At 35.8% G+C, this 27,896-nt stretch overlaps 1 protein-coding gene across 3 annotated transcripts in view; it reads right to left on the bottom strand.

The window, feature by feature from the left end:
- SGCZ (sarcoglycan zeta) overlaps window positions 1–27,896 on the bottom strand; it is a 1,037,264-nt gene that overhangs the window by 443,136 nt on the left and 566,232 nt on the right. For 2 of the 3 annotated variants that reach the window (XM_032413510.1, XM_032413511.1), the window contains exon 2: window positions 4,886–5,080. In XM_032413510.1, coding sequence (XP_032269401.1) covers window positions 4,886–5,080 — 195 coding nt within the window. Of the gene's footprint in view, window positions 1–4,885; window positions 5,081–27,580; window positions 27,803–27,896 lie in introns of those variants that run through there. The other variant, XM_032413512.1, reaches the window with a different exon arrangement.

The following is a 27,896-nucleotide window of genomic DNA, read 5'->3' on the forward strand; positions in this document are numbered from 1 at the left end:
AATGTACTTTAGCCATCTTAGGTAAATCAATAATAGCTATGGATAATATGCCACTGGGTTAATGATGAAGATAAAGAAAAAGAATAATCATACGAGTGAGATGGGAGTATGTGATACATCATTTATCAAGGTATTAGAGCATGAGATTGAAGACTTAGCAAATATATTATTTCATATTCCCCCAAAATTATCTTTCAAAATTTGTAGCATTAAAAACATTAGAAAACAGGCAGGGGTGCTTGGGTGGCTCAGATGGTTAAACATCTGCCTTCGGCTCAGGTCATGATCCCAGGGTCCTGGGATCGAGCCCCACACAGGGCTCCTGGCTCAGCGGGGAGCCTACTTCTCCCTCTCCCCCTGCTCATGCTCTCTCTCTCTGTATCTGTGTCTCAAATGAATAAATAAAATCTTACAAAAAAAAACATTAGAAAACAGAAAACTGAATACAGTGATACATGTACTCTCTCTTAACTTTAGAAAGGTACACTAAAAGAAAAAAATATGAAAAAGATATATCAATGACTCTCTGGCCAAAAGCAATAAGCAGAAACATATCTTAAAAAGGTTGATAGTCTAGGAAACATATAATGATAATAATATAATACAGATAATATTTGAAATGAAGGTGAATGGTAGCTAAAGAAGGAAAGTGGCTGCATAAGAATAACAGAAATATGGAATATTTATCTATATAAAATATATATCCTTGATGTGAAAATGTGTATAAGTGTATGTCTGTGTATACTGTATGCATATTTATATATGTATATATACACGTGTGTATTTGTGTATGTATGTATATATGTGTGTGCATGTATTAGAACAAACTGTAGTCTTTTTTTTTTTATTAAAGATTTTATTTATTTGACAGAGAGAGAGATAGCGAGAGCAGGAACACAAGCAGAGGGAGTGGGAGAGGGAGAAGCAGGCTTCCTGCCGACCAGGGAGCCCAATGTGGGACTCGATCCCATGATCCTGGGATCATGACCTGAGCTGAAGGCAGACGCTTAACGACTGAGCCACCCAGGCGCCCAGAACAAACTGTAGTCTTGATAAAATAATAAATTCATGTCAGTTTGAAAGAATGCAACTAGCATCCCATGATTGGAGTTATATACAGAGAGACTGCAACAAAATAGCAAGATGTTAAACAGCAATACAACTATCCAGTGATTTAATGGGATGGTTTGCTTATCCAAAAGAGGGTTCCAGCAGATGCTGAGTGAATAAATGGAAAGACTATCTTATAGTGACCTCTAACAGTATGTGGATGGCTGAACTAAAAATTTCCAGTTCCTTTTTATTCCTAAAAGACTATCATATTCAATCCACTTCTCGTGGGATCTCCTTTCAGCCATCCTTCATCCCACTGATCATATAAGTCTCTAAGACTTTTGTTTTCCAATTTGTTCAACTGATTATTTCAATTTTTACCCATATCTAGATATTCATGACTTCTCAGTCTCAACATTCATGACTTTCCTCTCCCTCTTTGCTTAATAAATGGCATTTATTTTTCCATCCTTCTTTTGTTGGCTAGTTAACATAGCTAATCAAATGAAGTTGCAGTCGATGCTACCAATACTTACTTGGTACTCTTGTGATTAAAATGAATACTTTATTATTATATTAATTTTCAATTTTCAAATATAGAACTTACTTAGGACGAATACTTGGCCCAAGAAAAGAATATCGCCTTAGCAGAATGCCTAGATTCAACAGATCTGCTAGACTAGTCCATTTATATTGAACCACATAGCTATTATGCCAACCAACAACAACCACCACCAACAACAAAAACACCACCAACAACAACAAAAACACGTAATTGGTTATACTGATCTTGAGAGAATGGAGTTTTGCAACCTCTTTCTTCAATCCATTCCTACACTTATTAACTCCCATAGACAGGAAATTGTGGTGTATATCGGTCCTAAGCCTTTCACCCTATAGTATAAACTAATTTCCTTTTTCTTGATTCTCTGCACCTGAGTATCCAATAGCTGTGTGATTTTATTTTCCACAAAATAAAAAGCAGAATAAGGTCATATCAACCACACAGATCATGTATAATACTAGTCATAATGATGGACTTCAAGAAGCATCATAAAACAGGTTGGCAGCTACCCTTGCTGTGCTAAAAACAAAAAATTTGGTAACAGTAATGTTCCCAGTTTGCTGAAATAAAAGATGTTAACAGCCTCATATTTCCATGGACTGGATGGAAACAGTTATAATGAAAGAGAAATACATTTTGTATAAATCAATAATACTCCCCAAACAATTTATACATCATTTACTACTTCTTATGATAGTATGGCGAATGGTTTCTGGTATTCACTGTAGGGATAGATGCAATCAGAATGCACCAGTGAAAACATAAAATTGATTTCATTACTGCTCTAATGTAAGAGGATTACAAATTATTTCACACTTTTCAAATTCATACAACTTAATCTGGTGTGTAGTATTCAGAACTGCTAAACTCAGCAACTATTTAATTCAGAATTTCTCTGAACAATTATGAATTACTGCATTGAAATGGAGAGTATACAACCTTACAAAGATTATCTTGACACAATAATTACTTCATCTTTCCATTTATTTCACTTACATACAAAAATAGCTTACATGGCTAAAGAATAACCTTCTATTTTTTGATTATTAAAAAGTAACAATGTGATTAAAAAAAAGAAAGAAAGATATGCTCAAAATTAAAGAAATAAACACCAAAACTCCTATGGAAATAAACTCCTTTTCATTATCCCCAGGAATATGTTGACATTTACATTTTGGCCAGCTGAGGTTCAAATTGGATAACTCCATAGGTGACAGAAACCCTGAGGCCTGCATGGATCCTGAGGACAAAGGTTTCAATTATTTCCCTTGAATTGGCTTATGCAGCCTTGACCTCAGCATGAGGCAAGGTATTGGGAGCCCAATGCATGCAGGCATGTAATTATGCATTTAAGTTTATCTTCTTAATTAATTTAAATATGCTTGAGAAACTTACAGGGCTTGAATCTGAAAATTTCCATGGCCTGGTCACTGGATAGAATCAAGGCTCCTGAAGTGAGAGAGTTGATCACAACTTTCATGAGCTTTAGAAAGAAGCTCTTTGGTAGAGGTAATCAAATGCTTGAAATTTCAAATCTTGGAGAAAATTATACTCTTTATCTCTTTCACAGTGATTTTTGTTTGTTTTGTTAAGAAAAATGAGGTTGAAAAAGTTGCTGTCAGCAACTGCTCATTTGGCTGATATTCAAAAACATATAAAAGAATCTTCAGCCCCTAATATGTGGTAAATGAATCATCAATGAAGCCCAGACATTAGTAAGGGAAGGTAGGAACAGAGCTCAGAACTAAAAGACCAGGAGTAACATTAATGTAATCTGTGCCGAAATATTCTCAATGAAGGTGGGGGAGGGGAACTGAGCCAACTCTTAGGACAAAAGAATGGTTCAGATGTATTACTAGGGTGTCTCTTAAAGCAATAATTTACCTAGTAGCACCCAACTCCACCTCTAGCCACCCACACACAGGCTCACAAACTTTGATCAGTGACCCTGAACACATATCCATCGCTAAGGATATAGTTATTTTCTCTAATCCTGGAACATACTGAGTTCTGCTCAACTTTTCTTTGCCTTTCATTTCTTTTTTGATGAATACCCTTCAAAATTTGCACTGTATCAGAGAAATGGAGCCCTTGCTCAGCTCATTTTTCTCCATGAGCATATGCTCTCCTATCATGATTTGCACAGTTATAGTTTTTCCTCTCAGGAAGATAGGCCACCTGCTCTCCCAGGGTTCTTCTGCACACAACCAAAGTGCACTACACAATGGACAGATGCTGGGCTCATTTTCCTTTTGAGATTCTGTTCCAAGTTAGAATTACATGCTAGTGAATTCAGAAAGAAACTACCCTTGCTAAATCAATACACAGCAGAGTTAAAAAAAAAAAAAAAAAAAAAAAAGCAGCCCAATATACAAAGATCGGTGAAGTTAAACAGCCAGCTTTACACTTGCCCCTGAGGATGCAGAGTTCTAAAGAATAATAGCAGTATGGTCAGCAAGTGTAAGGTACCTGCTTGAATGTGAAGATATCTGAGGTGTTTAAGCAAAGGCAGAAAGCTTTAAAGGCAGAGGAGAGAAATTTAAGAATTTAGCCAGAAAATATGAAGTGAGCTAAACTAAACCTTGCTGATGCAGCTAATTTTTCCCAGGTAAGTCAGGCTCATAGCTTTATTGTACACATTCAATAAATTAAAGCAAAATTCATCAATGGGCTATATAATTATTTTGCTATTAAATTATTACTTTTCATGAAAGAGTGATTTAATTTCTGGTGTATCTTATATTTACTATGTCAGTGCTCCATATGGTGACAATTATAGACATTGGTCCATGTGGCCCATGAGAAATTCCAGGGTTTAGATTTGATCATGCAGTATGTTACACAGAAAGCATATAGAGGGAGGTAGATACTCTACGTAAAGTATTTTAAAGGTACTCGTGATATCTAATATTAATTTTAACATAAAATATCATCTCTAAAAATATAGACTTGTTTTCTAGATTACCAGGTTTAGCAAGCAATAGTTCACACGTATAGGTTAAATTTTTCTAACTTGCTAATGAATCAGTATCCCGTACTATCTCATGATCTCAATTTCCCACACTTAAAGGACAGGTAGTAATATCATATGTCTGTCATGGATACATATTGAATGCAGTCTTAAAATAATATATGACAGTCTTTGGAATTTCAAGACACAACCTTGTAAAGCTTAAGATAAATAAGTTTCAATTAAAAAATAAAAATAACAGCGCTCTATCATCTTTGAACCAAAAGCAGTAGATATAAAGTCATGGTGGTACTTACCACAGTGAAATTCATCACTTTCAATATCCATATTGTCATGGCTAAGTTAACTATCATGGTCACCAACAGCAGAAGGACAAAGAAGTATAAGCACCTCTTCCGCCATCCATAAATCCCCACCGGGTAAAGCTGTGCATTCTCAGCCCTTGGCAGATTGTTCTGTGGTGTTGCTAGTATATATTGTTCTCGTGTCATCTGAAAAAAAAAAAGGAAGGAAAGAAAAGAAAGAAAAGAAGCATTCAAAACTAAAACTGATGATTTTTTTAAAATCAAAAGACACAATATACCTATGAATAATGTGTAATGAGTGTTCAAAGAATTATTGCTGTATATTTAAAATTAAATTAAAATTGATTAAAATCTCACAAAGCCCCTCACATCACATCATCAGTGCTGCTTTTTAGAGCTGTTTAACTAACTATAATATTTCTAGGATGTATATTATTTTCAGTCAGATTTGCCCAATTATAACAGTAGTTTTTTTTTACGGAGACTCAGAAGACGCTCATCTCTACTCCCAGGTGTCTATAACCTAAAATTCTATGCAGGGGGTGCCTGGGTGGCTCAGTTGGTTAAGCGACTGCCTTCGGCTCAGGTCATGATCCTGGAGACCCGGGATCGAGTCCCACATCGGGCTCCCTGCTCAGCAGGGAGTCTGCTTCTCCCTCTGACCCTCTTCCCTACTCATGCTCTCTATCATTCTCTCTCTCTCTCAATAAATAAAAATCTTAAAAAAAAATAAAAAAATAAAAAAATAAATAAAATTCTATGCACATCCCAGCTACTCTTGGAACACATGTCACCTGTTCTTTAGGGTAGACAGAGACCAAATGTATCACAAGGCATATCTGTACCTTTATCTAAAGATACAGGGTATCGGTGTTCAGGGTACATGTTTTAATAAAATGTAAGTGCATTTGAAAGAACCTATGGGAAGAAAAGATAATTTTATTGAGAATTATATAGATATAGCTATTTAATTAATACTTTTACTTAGAACTTTGTTGGTTATTTATTTTAGTTGTATTTCAATGAGTTCTCAAAATAAATTTGATCTCTAAAAAAGAAGACATTATACGGAACTATTCTGTTATATAATATTATATAACATATTGATATACATAGAAGTCAGTTTTGGAAAAGAGGTGGTGGTATTCCTTGGTAATATATATATATATTAATTTAGTTTCTAAGTTAATTCTTTGAAAAAGCAAATACATTATTTTCTGCCAGATTACAACCAAGAAGTACAGTTAAGAAAAGTAAAGGATATGTACGAGGCATACAATTTTTAGAATAACTTATTATCTGAAGAACAAAAATTTTAATTTTTATAAAATATAATTTTCTCCAAGGCAATAAGTTTTTTTAGTTTTGTTTTTTCACTTTAGGTTTCATCAGATTTCTCTTATTGTTCATGTCAATTAAACAATACAACAACAGAAATCATGCTGAATATACCAAAATAAAAGAAACATCAATGAAGTATTAAAATTACATGTCAAGTAATATAAAATACAGGCATATCTCATTGTATTGTGCTTTACAGGTGCTGCATTATTGACAAATTGAACATTTGTGGCAACCCTGAGTCAAGAAAGTCTATCGGTGCCATTTTTCCAATAGCATTTGTTCATTTTGGTATCTCTGTGTCACATTTTAGTAATTCTCACAATATTTCAAACTTTTTCCATTATTATTATATTTGTCATGGTTATCTGTGATCAGTGATCTTTGATGTTACTAATAATTGTTTTGGGGCACCATGAATCACACTCATATAAGATGATGGCTTTATTGATAATTATGTGCATTTTGACAGTTCCACTCAGTAACCCTCTCTCTCCTTTTCAGGCCTGCCTTTTACCTGAGACAGAACAATATTAAAATTAGGCCAATTAAAAACCCTGGGGCCTCGCTGGGATGAGCATCAGGTATTGTATGGAATTGTTAAATTACTATATTTATTGTACACCTGAAACTAATGTTAGACTCTATATTAACAGGAACTAAAATAAAAAAAACTTAACAAAGGAAAAACACTGCAATGGCCACTAAGTATTCAAGTGAAAGGAAGAGTTGCATGTTTCACTTTAAATCAAAAGCTAGAAATGACTAATTTTGGTGAGGAAGGCTTCTCTTCTTGGGCAAACATTTAGCCAAGATGTGAATGCAAAGAAATTGTTCTTGAAGGAAATTAAAAGTGCTACTCCAGTACACAGACGAAGGATAAGAAAGCAAAACAGCCTAATTGTTGATATGGAGAAAGTCTTAGTGGTCTGGATAAAAAAAAAATAGAACAGCCACAACATCCCCTTTAGCCAAAGCCTAATCCAGAGGAAGGCCCTAACTTTCTTCAATTCTCTGGAGGCCAAGAGAGGTGAGGAAGCTGCGGAAGAAAAGTTGGCAGCTAGCAAGGTTGGGTCATGAGGTTTAAAAGCCATTTCCAAAACATAAAAGTGCAAGGTGAAGCAGCAAGTGCTTTTGCAGAAGCTGTAGCAAGTTATCCGGAAGACCTAATTATGATAACTCATGAAGGTGGCTACACTCAGCAACAGATTTCTCAATGTAGGTGAAATAGCCTTCTGTTGGAAAAAGACACCATCTAGGATTTTCATATCTAGAGGGAAGTCAAAGCCTGGCTTCAAAGCTTCAAAGGACAGGCTGATGCTCTTGTTAGGGGCTAATGCAGCTGGTGAATTTAAGTTGAAGCCGATGTTCATTTATCAATTCCAAAAATCCTAGAGCCCTACAGAATTAGGTTAAATCTATTCTGCACATGCTCTATAAATGGAACAACAAAGCTTGGAGATAGCATATATGTTTACAACATGACTTAGTGACTATTTAAGTCCACCGTTGAGAACTACTGCTCACAAAAAAAATATTTTCAAAATATTACTGCTCATTGTCAATGCACTTCGTCATTCAAGTGCTCTGATGGAGATGTACAACCAGATTAGTGTTGTTTTCATGCCTGCTAACACAACATTCATTCTGCAGCCCATGAATAAATAAGTAATTTTGACTTCCAAGTCATATTATTTAAGAAATACATTTCATAAGGCTAGGTGTCATAGATAGTGATTCTTCTGATGGATCTTGACAAAATAAATTGAAAACCCAGAAAGGATTCACCATTCTAGATGCCATTAAGAACATTCATGATTCATGGGAAGAAGTCAAAATATCAACATGAACAGGAGCTTGGAAGAAGTTGATTTCAACCCTCATGGATGACTTTGAGGGGTTCATGACTTCAGTGGAGGGAGTAACTGCAGATGTGGTAGAAACAGCAAGGGAACTAGAATGAGAAGTGGAGCCTGAAGATGGTACTGAATTGCTGCAATCTCAATGATCAAACTTGAACGGATGAGGGGTTGCTTCTTATGGATGAGCAAAGAAAGTGGTTTCTTGAGATGGAATCTACTCCTGGTGAAGAGACTGTGAAGATTACTGCAATGACAACAAAGGATTTAGAATATTATATAAACTTAGTTGATAAAACAGCAGCAGGATTTGTGAGGACTGACTTCAATTTTGAAAGAAGTTTTACTGTGAGTAAAATGCTATCAAATAGCACTACAGAGAAATCATTTGTAAAAGGAAGAGTCAATGGATGCAAAACACTTCACTGTTGTCTTATTTTAAGAAATTGCCACCACAGTCTTCAGTAACGACCCCAGCCTTCAGTAACCACAATCATGATCAGTCAGCAGCCATCAACTTTGAGGTAAGATCCTTCACTAGCAAAAAGATTACAACTCACAGTAAACTCAGATGATATTTAGCATATTTTAGCAATAAAGTATTTTTAATTAAGGTATGCACATTGTTCTTTTAGACACAATGTTAGTGCACACTTAACAGACTACAGTATAGTATAAAGTAACTTCTATATGCACTGGGAAACTGAAAAATTTATCTGACTCACTTTCTCAAAATATTTGCTTTATTGTGGTGGTCTATAATGGGACCTGCTGTATCTCTGAGGGATGCCTATATGTTATATAAAATATGGAACTTAAGAGTGTAAGTTATAGTGTTCAATGAGCCAATCCTACCCTAAATAAAATGTGGAACTGCATATTGATAAATGCAAATATCCAAAATTTTTTTGGCTTTTCCCCAATTTGTTTTAATTTTAGAGCTATAGCTTAAATTGAATTAATACACTATTAAACATTTTAATTTTTATGAAGAGTATTATGTTCCATATAATACAAATCCTTGTATATGTTAAATCAGAATTCTAAATGCATTAGAAGTGCTAATAATACTAGATGATCAACAGCAAATTCTTTCATGATATAAAGAAGGGCGGGAAATCGGAGGGGGAGACAAACCATGAGAGACTCTGGACTCTGAGAAACAAACTGAGGGCTCTAGAGGGGAGGGGGGTGGGGGGATGGGTTAGCCTGGTGATGGGTATTAAAGAGGGCACGTACTGCATGGAGCACTGGGTGTTATATGCAAACAATGAATCATGGAACACTACACCAAAAACTAATGATGTAATGTATGGTGATTAACATAACATAATAAAATTTTAAAAAATCATAGAAAAAGAAAAAAAAAGAATTACCTGTTTGTTAAATGTCATTTTTATTAAGATTAATATTTCATGTTTCCTTGACACTAGCCTCAATCTTTAGTCCTGAATGAGATTCCTATTTCAAGGTGAGTTGCACAACATATTAACTGCTGTGTAATATGTTATAACAGATGACTGCATGTCATGGGAATTTCCTTTGCCTGAGGATTTTGTACATTTTATAGTTCTCACAGAGGTTATGATTACAAAGTAAAAAATATAAGAAGATATAGGGAATCTAAGGACCACCACAATTGAAAAGAAGAATAAGGAAGGGCGTAAGAAGAGGAAGCACATGGTTGTAGGAGGAGAGCAGCAGAGAGCAGAAGCCTGGCTATGCCTGACTAGCAAGTAGGAGACTTTGCCTTGTGTAGCTCCTCTGTGAAAACGCACAAAAGCTGTGACTATTTAGATCATGCATTGCCTTTCATCTCACATTAAAGCAAAGTTCTTTTTCAGAATATTCTATTTCTACTAATTCTACTTAGACATGAAGGTGAGATTAATGTGTCTTAGAAAAGAAATGAGAACTTAGTTAAGTCTCTAAAATAAAACGAACACAAATTACAAAGAAAATGGTCTTTCTAGCAATAAGATTTTTTGGTAAAGCAATAGAAATTCTGTACATATATCAAATGCCACTCACAACTTTGTAAAGAAAATGGGATAACAAAAGCGTCAGAGAAAAGGCTGTCTAGAACACATAAAAATTATTTAATTAAACTATTTTTATCACCTCAAGAAATTCAATGGTGTTTTCTTTTTTTTTTTTTCTTTTTTTTTTTAAAGATTTTATTTATTTATTCATGAGAAACAGAGAGAGAGAGAGAGAGAGAGGCAGAGGGAGAAGCAGGCTCTCCGCTGAGCAGGGAGCCTGATGCGGCTCAATCCCAGAACCCTGGGATCATGACCCAAGCCAAAGGCAGACACTTAACCAATTGAGCCACCCAGGCAACCACAATGGTGTTTTCTTGAAGATGAATTTACTTTATATACCTTCTTCACCACAAAATAGAGTATCCAAAGTGCAAAAAGCCAAGGGTAGTGTTTTCTTTTAAAAACTTCATTTTTTCTTAAATCTCACAGACCTAAGTGGTTTGTTTTTAGTTTTTAAAAAAATTATTTAAATTCCATTTAATAATATTAGTGTAATATTAGTTTCAGAGGTAGAATTAAGTGATTCATCAACTGCATAGAACACCCACAGCTCATTCCATCAAGTGTCCCCCTTAATGACCATCACCCAGTTACCCCATCTCCCCACCCACCTCCCCTCCAGCAACCCTCAGTTTCCTATGACCAAGAGTCTCTTAAGGTTTGTCTCCATCTAAGTTTCCATCTTATTTTATTTTTCCTTCCCCTCCCCTATGTTCATCAGTTTGGTTTTTCAATTCCACATGAGTGAAATCATATGATATTTGTCTTTTTCTGACTGACTTATTCCACTTAGTATAATGCCCTCTAGTTCCCTCCATGTTGTTGTAAATGGCAAGATTTCATTCTTTTTGATGGTTGAGTAATATTCCATTATATATATACATCACATCTTCTTCAGCCATTCATCTGTCGATGGACATCTGGGTTTGTCCCATAGTTTGGCTATTGTGGACATTGCTGCTATAACCATTGGGGTGCCTGTGCCCCTTCGGATCCCTACATTTGTATCTTTTAGGTAAATACCTAGCAGTGCAATTGCTGGGTCGTAGGGTAGCTTTATTTTTAACTTTTTGAGGAACCACCATACTGTTTTCCAGAGTGGCTGCACCAGCTTGCATTCCCACCAACACTGTAAGAAGGTTCCCCCTTCTCCGCATCCTTGCCAACATCTGTTGTTTCCTGAGTTGTTTGTCTTAGCCATTTTAACAGGTGTGAGGTGGTATCTCATTGTGGTTTTGATTTGTATTTCTCTGATGCCAAGTGATGTTGAGCATTTTTTCATGTGTCTGTTGGCCATTTGGATGTCTTCCTTGGAGAAACGTCTGTTCATGTCTTCTGACCATTTCTTGATTGGATTTATTGTTTTTTGGCTATGGTTTTTAAGATCACAATACCTTTCAGTAGCTGTTACAGTGCAGTAGTAGTACTAGCAAAGAAGAGTAACAATGTACTCTAAGAGATTAAGCAAACTATCATAGATTTGTAACTATTACAACCTTTGTTTAAAATATTAAAGGTGGATCCACTTTCAAGTATTAAAAATATTCTGAAATATCTTGGTTCCCTAGGCATTCTGAAAATTCTGTAAGTAAAATAGAAAATTGATTCACTAAATGATATTGTCACTCTAAAGAGATCTATCAAACAAATGTACACTTGCAGAGATACTTATTTTCTCAGATTAGCAAAGTAGATTTCCTAAGAGACAGGGAGAGATGATCATGATTTCCTGAGAGAAAACATCACCACACTGAGATGTCATTCTGGCTTAGTCTTCTCTACCTTCCTCTCCAATATAAATTCAACATCTTACTTCACAATACTTTCTTTGCAATTCTTTTGGTTTTCAAGGTTGTGTAGACTCACTCCTCCTGGCTACTTAATAAAATAATTAAGACCTTCTTCATCTTAGTTTTGCCATTCAATTTCATGCTATATTTCATGTCTACAAAGCATTTATTAGGATCAAACAACTTAAAACACCTAGTCTTTTTTAGTTAATACCGGTGAACTCTTCAGCCTTTTTGGATCAAGACAGCTATCAGCATTCACATTAAGGTAAATGCATTTAACTGTATTTGTGTGTAATTCAGGAAATGGTTTATTGAAATTTGGACTCTGCACATGTTTACAAAGAAACATACTTTCAAAATCCTGATAATGTGAATAAAATATCCAGCAGGATTTTATGAGGTTAAATGAAAGATGCATGGCAAATAGAATTAGATCTTGTGAATTTTTCAATATTTTTCTCCAAAGGTATGGAAAATCTGGTTTTTAGAAGGGTTATTTTGTTCAATAAATTTAATAACATATAAAAATTAGAAGAGAATTAATTAATCTGGAATGACCTAAACATGCTTCATCACTAATAATCTAGCCCCAGGGAATTCTGGTGAAGTCTACATAGTTGGACAGAATGTGAAAGAAATTAACTAGAATAGCAGAGACCATTTGGTATTATTCCCGTGCCTCACAGAAGGGGATAACCACAAGAGAAATACAATAATACAATATGATATAAGCATTAAAATATTAAATAGTGACAGGTGCTATGAAGATAATAGGCATGGGGATATAATGGGGGAGACTCGTTTGAAAGTGGTAGTAAGAGAAGGGGTGAAAAGAGAATGCCTCACAAAGGAAGTGACTCCTGACGTGAAACTAAAATGATGAAGATCTTCTACAGAGAGAGTTAAAAGAGATCTTTCAGTATTTGAAGTCCTAATTACAGTGGGCTAAAAAGAAAACTGAAAATGAGGAAGTGAAGAAAATGAGTACAGGCAATCTTTGAGGGGTAAAGAAAAGCAAAGAAATGGGATTTCCGATGAGAGTCTGGAGTTTGGTACTGGAGTATGAATCAGGGGTCAGTGCAAGTCTATGTGCAGGATATGAGCTAGAGAACGGAAAAGAAATGGGGATACTGAATATGGGGCCAGCAGTTGAGGTGACTGAGCTGGGATCCAGAGATAAGCTGTGCATTCAGTGAGGTGGTGGTCGAAAAACTAGTGATGGTGACAGAAGATGAGCCAAGCAGCTAGGCTCTACAGAGTGGGGATGACATACACAGGTTATAATTAACATAATCCAGTGTAAACAGTTCTTGATCTTACACTAGTATTCTGACTCCCATCAGCATATGCAAAACTGAAGGAAGCTGTGCTGTGGTTCAAGTCTGCAGGTAGATGGCGTGGGGACATGTGGCACCAAGGTTCACTTCCTTCCTTCACAGGCTACTTCTTCAGAAGCTCCGTGACCAAAACTTGCTCCGTTTGGATTTCAATGTGCGGGATCTAGAATGTATGTGTGTATGTAGAAGAACCATCTTCTCCTTGCTGACCCCAATAGTCTTTGCCCTCTTTCAATAAGGTTTTATTATTTATTTTCTAAAATTGGCAGTGGAAAAAGGAGGGCACCTGTGAATAGAATTAAACATGACATCTTTCTGGATAGATGGGGAAAGCTAAAGAAAATTTGACCTCTGCTAATATTTATGAGAACAGAGGAAGAAAAGAAGATGCGATGCTAAGCGAGAGTACAATGCATAAGATAATTGTTTTCGATTGCTGGTGGTTAAATTAAGGGTAAAAATAAAAGCTATTAATGGAATGCCCCATTTTATGTCTTGTAAGGGAAAAATATTGTCTAAAAGGATGACCAAGGGACCCTACTACATGTTTATATCCTCATGACCATTAAGGGAGGAGGAGTTTGGACAACTTAAAAATGGGAGTAAGAACTGATAAGCGTGGTGGTGAGTTGTGGGACATAGCTCTTTAAAATCTGAGTTTTACCAAATATAGAAAAAGGACTATCAAACATTGCACATGTGCTTAAGGACATTAGAAAGTTAGTTCAAGTCCAGGTATTGAGCACTTCTTATCTCCAGTTTAGATTTTGCCACTAAATTGCTACTCTGATGATATAGCCATAAAGAGAACCCGATTTTATATTGGAAGTGATATATCTGATATGACTGTTTTTTTAAATATCACATGTAACAATTTTATAATACTACTCACATAAACACGGGATATAATGCAGAAATGTAAGCACAAAGACTAGAAGGAAATAGCAAATTATTTATTGATTTCCCTAATCTGATTTCTTAAAATCAAAATAGAAATTGAGCATTTAATTTCTGCTCAGCCCTGTCCCCTGTGTCCCCTGTTATGGGAAATATGAATATAAAACATACATCTCTGAGAAAGTAAGCTAGATAATTTGAGAAATTGATTTTGATTTCTGATTCTGGAGCTAGTATTCAGTATACTCAAGTACCAATATGCAACAGCCTTGTAACCATAAAAATTGAATCTTGGTTCCAAAACCTCTTAACCTGCTCAATGGGAGTAGCTTATTTCTAGGTGAAGTGGTAAATCATGTTGGTGTCACTTTTCTTTAAGAGTTGATCATGTTAGATTTAACACTACAATTGTCTGCTATTTGTTCAGACAAGGAATGGAGAACAATCAACTAAATGCAGTCCCAGATTTATGTGCCAAGTTGCAACCCCAGCCTGGCCATTCCTAGGCAAGTCCTAGGGCAAGTCACTTAGCCTTTCTCTGCCCCAGTTTCCTGAGCTCTCAAATGAATATTACATTGACTTACATAAGAGCAATATGGGAGCAGGAAAGTAGGATGTTAAAGTGTCCTTTTCATTTTAAATGGTAAAAAGACTCATTTTAAAACTTATTTTCTATCTCTTAGCTAGTGGTCACCTAACTCAAGAGCCATATGAGTAATTATATTAGAATTAATTTCAAAAGACATGATTAAAATCTCATTTTAAAAACAAAATGTTTGAAGTGTTCAGATTATATGGTGTGAACTTGACAAAGCAGAAAGGCATTTTACTTTCTGTTCCCAGAAAATGAGTCTCTAAACAGCTACTAATGTTGAGAGAGATTGAAAACAATACAGTAACGTCCACTTACCATGGCAATTTAAACTTCTCCCTATCTATGACACTTAATTCTCAAAGGCATATTCCAATATGGTGGTAGTTAAAATTTGCTACTTGAGAAAAAAATGTCCATTTGGAATGGATTTTTTTCCAGTTGGTTTATGGAAAATAAACCAGTAGTCAGTTTTTATAGCCTGGAAAAACAGCAGCCTAGCAAGTGAATTTCAAGAATGATGAAAGATATCTGAGTCAAATGGGCTGCCTCTTGAGATAGGAAATAGAAGAGGATTCTAGCCAAGCCTGACAGAAAAAAAGAAACCTGAATAGGCATTAAAGGAGAAACACATTCCCAAATGAATAAAAGTTCTATAAAAATGTGGACATTTTAAAGAGAGACTTTTCAGTGACCCAATAGTCATTCTTAGCTTATTTTACATCCTTTATGCATCCTAAAATTATGTGCTTTTATATAGGAACTACATCTTCAGTATTTAATTGGATGAAAATCAATCAGTTTGGGCATTAATTTAGGCATAGACTTAGATTTAGGTTCCTAATATCAAAGTAACTCAATTCTCAGATCCCCTCATGTGATATTAATAATATTAAAATAATAATAATCATAAAACCTATCCATTACAGCAACTACGAAGGAGGCTGAGAAGGCTTTTGCCTACTCAGAGGTATATCAACAACAAGAGATGAAACAACACAGTCAGGAGCACCATTTACACTAAGATTGCAAGCATGAGGAGCCCATTGGCAAGCACTGCTACACATACACAGCAGGAGGAAATGGAAAATCTTTAAGGACAAACAAATTTGCCAGAAATATAGCTGGGGAGTTTAACCGGGCAAGTGGAGAGCCCACACTATTTAAATCAATAAGGATCAACAGGAAAACGGGTTTAAAGAATAGTAAGAAAGAGAATCAGAGAAAGACTAAGGGTTATTGGCTTGTACTTTAATAGCAAGTAGAAAAACTTAACGAGAACAAGGAAGATAAAGTATGGCTTCCATGGCCTTGATGACTGATTGGAAAGCATCATTGTTTATGAAAAATCTTGCAAACAAATTTCAAACTACTCTATTGAAAGTCTTTTTATTCCACTTTGACAACTTTAGTTACATTTTATCAGATTAAAGTATATATAGTAGTATAGTCAAATTTGTTTTGATGTAAAATTTTCTAATTTGTAATGAACTCTTAAGAAATGTGTTCTGCTTAGGGTTTTCTTACTTTTGGAGACAAGGTAAAGAAGAGATTCATTAAGAACATTTAGAATGTTCTGCTTTAAATGAATCAAACACAGATGACTTTTTTTTTTCCACAGATGACTTTTTAAAGATCAATATTAACCAAGTTTTTTTTTTTTTTCCCAGCATAAGTAAATGTTGACTACCTAAATAAAGATAAAGCAGTTGAGCCAATAATTGGGCTTAAACTCTCTGAATTGTTTAGGTTTTAAAAAGTAAAATAAAAGGTAAGGCCCACTTTTGATGTAAAAAGTTGGAGGCAGAGAGGAAATGCAGAAAAGTTCAATATCTGATGACATGAAGGAGGGACATAAAAAGAAGCCTGAAAAGTCATCATTAAGTGGTGCCAGTATAGAAGATGCTGGAGAGTTGGTCCACTGAGGCCTGCCCCTGATTGTACACCTCTCTTCCTGTTGAATTTTAGGAGGGGCCATATAGGAGAATATAGGCCAGGAGAAGAGATGAATGCTTCATCCTCATTACTGATACTAACCTTGGATGGGCACACATACATCATGAGTATTAACCTGCCTTGCCACCATAGGTGGAAAATGAGTAAAGAGAACTGGTAACACTATCTCCTTTTGCTTTACATACTACAAATCAGCCTTTTTTCAGTACTAGGGTTAAAAAACTAAGCAAGAATATTGACTAGCTCTTGTTACCTGAGGAGCCTTGTGGAGGATACACATATATATTTCACGCTCTTTTCTCTTGTTTTATGGTTGTTTCTTGTCTTAGTTTATGAAGAAGTAGCAGAACATGCCACCCCAAAGTAAGCCACTTTGACATACTGCTTATTTTTAGCCGTAGGCACTTGAAAATAGCAAATATAGGAAGATTTTTCTAAACAACTCTTACCTGTCTAAAGAGAGACCCTCCAAAAGAAACTCCTTTGTCATTAGGGCCATCCCCAGGAATTTCATCACCCAGGGAGGATTGACTCTTGTCACAGGAGAGAACAGAACTCAACACCACACCCAGACACACTTTGTCCCAAACTATCACACCTCTCATTTATTCTTCTAAGGGCTCATTCATCTTTCCTAAAAATAATTTCCTCACCTCTGAGAGGTCTACATTCCACTCCACATTCCTTACTAAGATGGTTTTAAGTCAGAATTCAAAGACATGTCTTTGGGTTACTCATTTTTCCCTGAGTATTTCCCACATATGAATGAGGTATACATGTTAATAAAATTCTGTGTTTTTTTTCTCCTATTAATCTGTTTTTTTTTTTAAGATTTTATTTATTTTTTGACAGAGAGAGACACAGCAAGAGAGGGAACACAAGCAAGGGGAGTGAGAGAGGGAGAAGCAGGCTTTCTACGGGGCTCAATCCCAGGACCCTGGGATCATGACCTGAGCCGAAGGCAGATGCTTAATGACTGAGCCACCCAGGCACCCCTTAATCTGTTTTTTATTATAGAATCCTTACCCAAGAACTCATAGGGTAGAGGGAAAATTATTTTTTCTCCTTTATACTCACAATAAGATTATAAACTCCCTTGCTTAAAATTTTTTATAGTCACCTTAGCATCAAACACAGGTATGCTATAAATGAAACAAAAAGATTAATAGGCACTTTTATTGAATATCTACTCCATGCTAGGCATTTTTCTGGTGGTTTTATTGTTGATTCAGCTAAAACCAAATTGATTTTTACTTTAATTCAGGAAAGGGGGCACTTTGGGAATCATGATGTTATCATTTAGTATATTTCTGTTACATCCATGAGCTTCATTAAATAATTCAATAAGTATTTGTTGACTCTATGGATGGATGAATATATGTAGAAAGCATGTAATTCACACAATTAGAAACATATTTAGGGAGTGCAGTGAGAGTGAGTGGAATTATATTTAATTCAAAATAATATTATACAATCCAAGATATGTCTTTTTTTTTTTTTTTTTCCCATTAGTGAATTGGAAAAGCTGTAGCTATTGCATGTCCTTTATTGGACTAGACGATATCTTGGGGCTGGTGGTGGGGACTTTTTGAGACAACAGTCCTCGAAAACATATCTCCAATTCTAATGCCATCATTGTGTCCCTTATTCTATTGATAGTGGCACAATATTTTAAGTCATGATAGCTAAAAAAAAACCTAAAAATTTTAAAGATGCTTAGATCCTATGTCTCTTTTGGGGGGGGCATGTAGTTCCACCTTTATATCATATTTTTTCACAAATGTCTATTTGTATCAGTTCTTGTCAGCATTTATGTCATGACAAGATTATTTTAAAGGTTTCCAACTTCTGCCTTAATTCTTGCCTCTGCTGCTTAGTTTCAAGGACCATGTTCCCATAGCATAATTATCATATTTATTTATATATCAAACAAAAATTAGTTTAACACTTTCTACACACAAGGCATCTTTCTAGAAGCTATCAGTGCAGCAGGGAAGACAAAAATTCCTGCCTTCATGGGATTTATATTCTCAAGCTGGGCACAAAGAGCAAGCAAAAATAACTAAAACAGACAGTAAGTGAGACAGTAGTGAGAAGCTAAATAATGCAAGGATGGAGGATAATGAAAATGTGTGCTGCCATTTAGACAGGGTAGCCTGTTAAAGCCTCATTGGAAACCCAAGTTTTGAGTAATGTCCACAAGGACTTGAATGGGGGGAGCTATGCATCCACCAGGGTAATAGCTTTTCAGACAGAGAGGGAAGAACTTGACTGTCATGTTCTGGGTCTTCATAGAACTTATTTCCACTTAGCAGTATATTAAATATCCATCTGTTTATTTTCTGTCACTTCCACTAGAATAGAAGCTATATGAGGACAGGGACTTTGAGCTGTTGATTGGTACAACTCCCTAAAGTAGAAAAATAGGTGCACAAAAATTTATTGAATAAACAAATATTCCGTAGCCACCATTTGTCCAACGATACCGTCATGCAGGCAGCAGGTTTTCAAAAAGATCTGATCAACGTGTGTGTTCAACAAGGTCAGAGGATGACATTCATGAAGTTTTAAATTTTGACAGTATTGTTACCATATACTACTTATGTCATTCCAAACATATCATCTAAAAACTAACAGTAAACTGAACTACCTTTGAAACATATGTAAAGATTAAACAATTCAATGTATAGTAACTTAACTAAAATATAAATATATATTGAATCTTAGAGCTTTTCCTTCTTTACCCCACCATATGCCAGTGAATATATCTTCTATGAAAAAATTACATAATTTTAGAATTTATGAAGAAAATTGGTATTTTTGTTTTTACTGATTTTTTAAAAATATTAAATCAATAAAATGCTAAAAAATGGATACCTACAGAATTTGGAAATATAACTAAATACCCAATTGTCTGTCGGTAACAAATGAAATAACAGTAATTTGAATGATCTAAGAGGCTATCTTCTAGAACCCACTTTCAGCCCCTGTGTCTTAGCTGTTTTCATGAGCTTTTAAAAGTTGTTTTTTTTTTTCTTCATTTTTACTTAGTGATTTGGAACTGAAAAAAAATTCCCAATTGGTTAATATATTGAAATGAACAGAAGTGAAAAAGAATTCGTGGAAAAGTGGTTCCCTATGCAGAAACAAAATAATTTTACAAAGACTAAAGGAAAGAAAAGAAATGCTTCTCTTACACAGGGAGGCTGACCCTTATCTTCATGGGTATAAAAGGAAGTGGTTTAAAAGATTATTTATTGTATTAATTCCGCTGTATCCAAACCAAGAAATCACCGTTTACAATGAAAGATTGCAAAATATGCCACCTTGGCATCTTGATACATTGAACTTAGGCAGTCAAAAACCAGCAAATGAAGGGGGAGGCTTTCTCTGAACTCCTCTTATTTGCCTAAAGACATTCTCCAAAAGAAACTCCCTTGTCATAAATCCTCTCCCTGGGAGTATCATCAGCCAGGAAGGACTGACTCCTCTAACACCTAAGGAGGACAGAAGTTGATACCACACCCAGACACACGTTGCCACAAAACCACTACACCTCCAATCTATCCTTCTAAGGGCCCATTCATCTTTCCTAAAAGTAATTTCCTCTCCCCTAAGAGGCTTACATTCCACTCCCCTTTTCCTATTAAGACTGCATTTAAGTCTGAATTCTAAGCCATCTGTTTGGGTTACTCACTTTTCCCTAGTTATTTCTTATGTGTAAGTGAGGAATACATGTTAATAAACTTCTGCCTATTGGGTTTTGTTGTTGTTAATCTGTCCTTTATTACAGGGGCCTCAGCCAAGAACTCAAAAGGGTAGATGGAAAATTATTCTTCCTCTCCTACACTTATGAATACCTGTCCATGGGACAGGAAACCAGCTGGCTCCACAGAGCTCATGGTTGTGTTCCCATCCCTGTGTCTCCTCTGTTGTGGCAACCAAAGAAATTTCTCTAGAGTTTGCACTGAGACTTGATTCCAGATTCTCCCAATGTGTAAGTTGTTTTCTGATTGCATTTTATAAAATTATTTTTTTAAAACTGCATTTTCGGGCGCCTGGGTGGCTCAGTTGGTTAAGCGACTGCCTTCAGCTCAGGTCATGATCCTGGAGTCCCAGGATCGAGTCCCGCATCGGGCTCCCTGCTCGGCAGGGAGTCTGCTTCTCCCTCTGACCCTCCCCCCTCTCATGCTTTCTCTCTCTCAAATAAATAAATAAAATCTTTAAAAAAAAAAAAATAAAACTGCATTTTCTCTAGATATCTGGAGAGCTGTATTCCAGGCCATGATATATAATTTAGACTTCAAGCTGGTGATCTGAAAAGGCCTTGGCCATATTATAAATTGGTGACCTTTGCAAACTGCATTTAAGTGGTGTAAAAACACCCATTTTACAATCAAGAAACAGTACAGATGGGGAGTTTAACTAGATGAATATAAAACAAAATTGTTTAAAAGCATGTCAATTGCTAGTTCTAAGAATAACTGAATATATTAATAACCAATGATATCCTTGATATTTTATTAGCTCATTTGTTTTATTCACTTATTTATTTAATTATTGTACACAGTGCATTAGAAAAAATTAAGTTAGGATGAATAAGAAAAGAAGCAATAATAAAAATCTCCTAATTATTTAAAACACTTTAAAATTTTTATTTGAATGAGTGAAGATCTGCATATCAAAATCCATTCGAAACATTATACAGATTTAATGATAAACTACAAAGTGCTTATTCACTAGATTACTTCCATGATACAGTACTAAGGTGAAACTTGTTCATGTTCTAGTGCCATCTGCAGACTTTTGCATTTTAACAGTACTTTAGAGCTCCCTACCAGATACATTTATGCCCAGTTTATGTTTGGTTATATTCCTAAAAGATTCCTTTTCTGTTTAAAAAGAACTGCACATTTTAACATTATAAGATCCTTCATTCAAGGGGAAGAAAGGAAATTAAGAATAATACTAACAGCAAAGGACAGCAGAGAGATTATCATGTGCCAGACACAAGTGCCCAGTTAACTCATCTAATCCTAACTTCAACCCAGAGAAGAAAGCTGTTCTTATTATCCTATTTTTTTTTATAAGAAAAGGAAAATGAGGCCTACAAATGTTAAGAAATTTCTCCAAGAGCTAATAGGCATAAGAGTTAATAAGACAAGAAATATAAGACACTTTTCTGATCCCTGAATTCATTTTCTCAGCCAGACCCCACACTGCCTATAGCCCTTCGCACAGGTTACTCTGTTTATTCATCAACACAACTAACTCTATTAAAGTGAATCTTACAGGTCCCACTTTAGTAATTAATAATATTAAGGCCAAAAAGTCAACATACTCAAAATTCCTCAAATAAGTAAAACATTGATTTTTGGATTCAGGTTTATGGATTGATACAGCAGTTTTTGTTGATGTTTTTATTTCCTTAATTACATCAGACTAGTTCCCTGACAAATATTTACTGAATACCTATTACACGCAAAACATTTTATTTTTATTTATTTTTTAAAGATTCATTTCTGTATTTATTTTATTTTATTATTTTATTTATTTATTTGAGTGAGAGAGAGAGAGAGTGGGGGGCAGTGAGGGTCAGAGGGAGAAGCTCCCCGCTGAGCAGGGAGCCCAATGTGGGGATCCATCCTGAGACTCTGGCAACATGACTCGAGCCAAAGGCAGAGGCTTAACTGACAGCCACCCAGGTGCCCCTCATTTCTGTATTTTAGAGAGAAAGAGGGCATGCGTGAGCAGGGGCGAGGAGCAGAAGGAGAGGGAGAGAAGAGAAGCAGACTCCCCGCTGAGTGTGGATCCGGGCTAGGGGCTCAAACTCAGGACCCTGAGATCATAACCTGAGCAGAAACCAAGAGTGGGATGTTTAACCGACTGAGCCTCCCAGGCACCCCACAAAACATTTTAAATACCTTTAAATATACACTATGCTTTCTTTAGTATCTATAAACCAATGAGCAAATGAATAATCTGTGCTTCTCCTAATGTGAGATTTACTACTGGTGGTAGGAAAATTGTCTTATGTGGTAAGTGTAGTCATTTCAGATAGTAAAGAAACATGACATTAAATATCTTTGACTCACAGAGAAATCTATTCTTGTGTATATGTGCTTCCAAGTTTTTTTAGCACATCAGAAGTTTTTTTTTGTTTTTTTGTTTTTTTTTTAAGATTTATTTATTTATTTATTTGACAGAGAGAGACACAGCAAGAGAGGGAACACAAGCAGGGGGAGCGGGAGAGGGAGAAGCAGGCTTCCCGTGGAGCAGGGAGCGTGATGCGGGGCTCGATCCCAGGACCCTGGGATCATGACCTGAGCCGAAGGCAGAAGCTTAATGACTGAGCCACCCAGGTGCCCCAAGGGAAGTCTTTTTAATGCTAGCAGGCACATTACTAATTTCTAGCCACCCTTCTAAAAAAAAAAAAAAAAAAGCAATTAGAGAAGTTTTCAGCTAAACAGTGTCTCTCCAGTTGGGATATAATAACTTTGTTTTTCATTGTTGCTATTGTATTCACCTTTTCTGTTTACCTTATGGCAGGTGAAAATGGCCATATCTTTCCTGTTATCTTTTGGCAGGTGAGACTGGTTTCCAATTTACTGTATCAGTTTAAAACTTTCTTTAAAAATAGGTTCAAGTAGAGATAGTGAGTCAATTTAAAACATAATATTCAACACACAGCATATGTGGTGTGTGGGGAAAAGTTCATGAAGCCTGTACGAAGTGCCTAATATTTGGAAAACATCCTAAGAAAAAAGTTTTCTCACTAGGTTCTCCGTAAATTAAATGGGCTAGCTCTGCAAAGATTCATTCCCTTGAATGGTAAGAAATGAGCAGACACTGGATGACTGTAAGGAAATTTACATGGAATCACTTCTCTGCCTTTGGCTAAGATCAAATGTAGGAAATTTACATGAAGGATCCATGCACACGCTGTAGGGAAGAGAGGGAGGTGCTTACTTCTTGAAGCTCCTGGGCACTATGGGTCTTAAAGTAGCAGCCCAGGAACATTTGATATGTTCCATGTGAGTGATACCTGCTCCGGGAACTTGATAAAGGGAACGTCACTCTCTAGGGTATCAGGTAGCTTTGCAGAAGCAGTTGATCCAGACTTTATATAACATTTAAGATTTTAAGAAATGAAAAACATGCCAGAATGGTGGCATTTCAGGCAAGGAAAAGCAAGAGAACAAGGATGCAGAACTTATAAAGTGTCTCTGAAGAAACTTGAGCAGCAGAGAAGTTTATATGAAAATAACGTAAGAAAGAACCAACATATCATAAACATGACCAGAAATGAAATAGGTAAGATTATTTCAATATAAAAGAGGATAGTTTGCAGCTATATTTATAAAAAATAACTGTTTTCTCAGAATGATTGCGCACTTATCAGGTGAATCATTTTTCTAGTTTTGACTATGATAAACTTGTTTTACATTTCAAATAGAAATAAATTCATATTAACGAGTGGAAGGGAGAGAATAAAAAGTTTTAAAAGAGTAAGAACAGGGCGCCTGGGTGGCTCAGTTGTTAAGCATCTGCCTTCGGCTCAGGTCATGATCCCGGGGTCCTGGGATCGAGCCCCGCATCGGGCTCCTTGCTCTGCAGGAAGCCTGCTTCTCCCTCTCCCACTCCCCCTGCTTGTGTTCCTTCTCTCGCTGTGTCTCTCACTGTCAAATAAATAAATAAAATCTTTAAAAAAAATAAAAAAAAAATAAAAGAGTAAGAACAGCGTTTACCATACCAGATATCAAAATTTATTATGAAGCTATATTCAACTTGGGTACTGTGGATTCAAGGGTAGAAAAACAGACCACTGCAATATAACTGAAATTCCAGAAATAGACCCACATGTGCAGTTAATTTAAAGTTACTGGGAATATCAAGTTTGTGGAAAATACGGTTTTCTTGTATCTCTCAAAAATAGGTATTCTCAAAAACTGCTAGTGGGAGTATGAATTGGTACCTCACTTTGGAAAACAATTATGAAAATATCCATTAAACAGAAGATGTGCATGCTCTTTATCCCAGAATTTCCCTTATATATGCTACAGAAACCCTGGAAATTATAAAGAATAAAACATTTTCACAGGATGCTCTTGTAATACTAAAATGTTTTTAAAATCTCATAAAAGTTAATAGAGAAATGTATATACAAAATCAGTATATTGAAAGACAGAATAACAGAGCAATTAAAATGAATTAAACTAGGGGCATCTGGGTGGGTCAGTGGGTTAAGCATCTGCCTTTAGCTCAGGTCACTATCCCAATGTCCTGGGATCAAGCTCCATGTCTGACTCCCTGCTCATCGGGGAGTCTGCTTCTCCCTCTCCCTCTGCAGCTCCCCCTGCTTGTGCTCTCTTGTTCTCTCTCTGTCAAATGAATAAATAAAAGCTAAAAAAAAAAATGAATTGAACTAAATCTATTATGTATTAACATTCCTAGATCACAAAACAAACAATACTCTACCAACATATACATACACAGGTATTTATATATATAAGTTATGTTTGCATGCATAATTAGCAAAAATATAAAAACCTTCCAAAGAAGCATATAAACCTATTTCAGGACGGTTATAAGCTTTCTCCTCTCCATTTGTGAACTTGGACATAAGATTTGTGCTCTAGAACCTTTCCTGTTAAACTAGACTGATGAAAATCTGCCCAGGAATTGTTTTAAGCCATATATAACCATATATTGAAAATGTATAGACAAATAAACAGTGAAAACCAGGATGAGAAAAAAAATGGTAAGAGGTCAAATTTATTACCACTGCTCCATGAAGAAAGTCTATCTTGAGCTGAGCCTTCTGAAAGGAAAAGAAAACTGAAATCTGTAATCAAAATAAGAACAGGGAAGACCCAGGGACTGGATAATAAGGGGAGCTCTGTAGTGTAATGGGGGAACACATAGTAAGATGTAAGGATAAGGTGGCTGAGGTAATTTTTAGGAATGGGATGTTTATTATTTATCTACACATATGGAAAATGGCAAAACTGAACTTGAATTAAATTCTTCTTAGGAACTTAATTGTCCCTGAGATATATTCTAACAGGCAGCCTCCTGGAAATAGTTACCTGAAGATACTTGTTTAAAGCCATAGGCATGCTTTCACACACCTGTGCTTTACAATCTTTTTATTTAATAGTTTATAGAGCAATAGGACACAGATCAGTGCAATCTCCTTGGATAGAATCCAACTTAAGGGGAAGAAGTTTTGTGTTCTAAACATGAGCAGACACATACACCAAGAGCATGGTGGCTGTTCAATATGTAATTCATCATTCCCTAATTTTGAGTTTGTTGATACAAATAAGAGAGCAATGCAATCCTCTCAATGTAAGAAGGAGATGTGAAGGATGGAGAATGATGAATCATTCATGTGCCTTAGATTACCCATGAGAGCATTCATTTAAAGAAGCATCACCATAAAAGCACACCATGAAACTAAGTAGCAAGGATTAATATACTTCAGATTTAACTATATTAAAAATTGCAAGTAATGCTTAAAAAATGAAGTTTCAAATCTAAATGATGTATTTGTTTCTTAAGATTTCCAATTGCAAAAAGAAATATTTAAATGAGTACTGGATTACTAAATTAATACTAAAAGCCTGTAAACCATGCTATTTGAGAAATAGTCATTCATTGAACAAATTAGCCTGTTCTGTTTTATGGACTTAGTAGTCACTCAATAAACAGATAAATTTACTAAAAACAACTTACCACTATTTTTCTCTTCTCATATATAAATATATATATCTCAATTTTTACCTGATTCTACCTTCAATATTATTAATTTAACTCCACAACTAATTACCTGTACCTTAAAATAAGAAATAAAATAAACATACCACTTTTAATAATAAATTGGAATGCTATCCAACACTCAACCTTCCAATTTGCTTAAAGAAATACAAAATGGTTTTATCTGAATTTCACAAACTGGGTAAAATTCTACATACCCTGCATAGTCGAATAGGCCATGTTTTACTGAATGAGCATGTTCTGTTCACTTATTTATTTCCAGGACCAAATTACCAAATTGTACCTGACCCATGTCAATATTTAACAAATACTGAGCAAATAAGGAAATGAATAAAAAAGTGTGATCCAAAAAAAAATCTCAGCTTTACTGGCATATAAGTGACATATAAAATTGTGAGATATTCAGTGCTCATCATAGTGATTTGATATACATATACACACTGGGAAAGGATTTTCTCCCATTTAGTTAATTACACATCCACACATCCATCACCTCCTGTGTGTGTGTATGTGTGTGTGTGTGTATGTGTGCACACGTGTGTGTGTTCTTTTTTGGTGAGAATATTTAAGTTCTACACTCTTGCAAATTTCAACTATGATATATAGTGTTATCAACTATACTCACGATGTTATACATTAGGTCCTCAGATCTTAATCATTTTATAGCTGAAAATTTGTACTCTTACCTCTCCCTATTTCACCCACTCCCAGCCCCTGACAACCACCCATTATGTTTCTATGAGTTAATAATTTAATTCTGTTTCTATTTTCAGCAGAATGACCTTGATATGTACTGCAGTAAACTATACACCACATAAGGGGACTGGGAAATTATGACAGATTTTCACAATCCTTGCATACCACTCCACCTTGAACACTGATACCTATTTTACTAAATTTGAGTGGAATTGGGAAAAGCAATACACATTTCTGAAAATACACATGCAGATTTGGAAACAGAGAGATAGCAAGGGATTGATGACAAAACTACTCTAGAGTACTGTATACCACCTGTGAAAACACTTTCTCCAGCCACACATAGACCTCTGCAGCCCCCCTCAGGGAGGGAGGGAGTATTCTGGTGCTCACCAGTTATCAGCAGACCAGCCAGCCCCGGAGCATGCGCTCTGCTCAGCCTCATGCCTTCGCCAGTGACCCCTCAGGTTTGGGCCCTGGCTAAATGTAGTATCACATTTTCTCTAATCCTGTCACTAAAGAACAAAACAGAATTACTCTTCTAAAATTTCAGTGCAACAATGATTATATATTATTACTCCACTCAAAAATAGTTCAGGAGGGCGCCTGGGTGGCTCAGATGGTTAAGCGTCTGCCTTCGGCTCAGGTCATGATCTCAGGGTCCCGGGATCGAGCCCCGCATCAGGCTCCCTGCTCCTTGGGAGCCTGC

Source organism: Phoca vitulina, unplaced genomic scaffold (genome assembly GCF_004348235.1).
Source record: "Phoca vitulina isolate PV1807 unplaced genomic scaffold, GSC_HSeal_1.0 scaffold15, whole genome shotgun sequence".
NCBI lineage: Eukaryota > Metazoa > Chordata > Mammalia > Carnivora > Phocidae > Phoca > Phoca vitulina.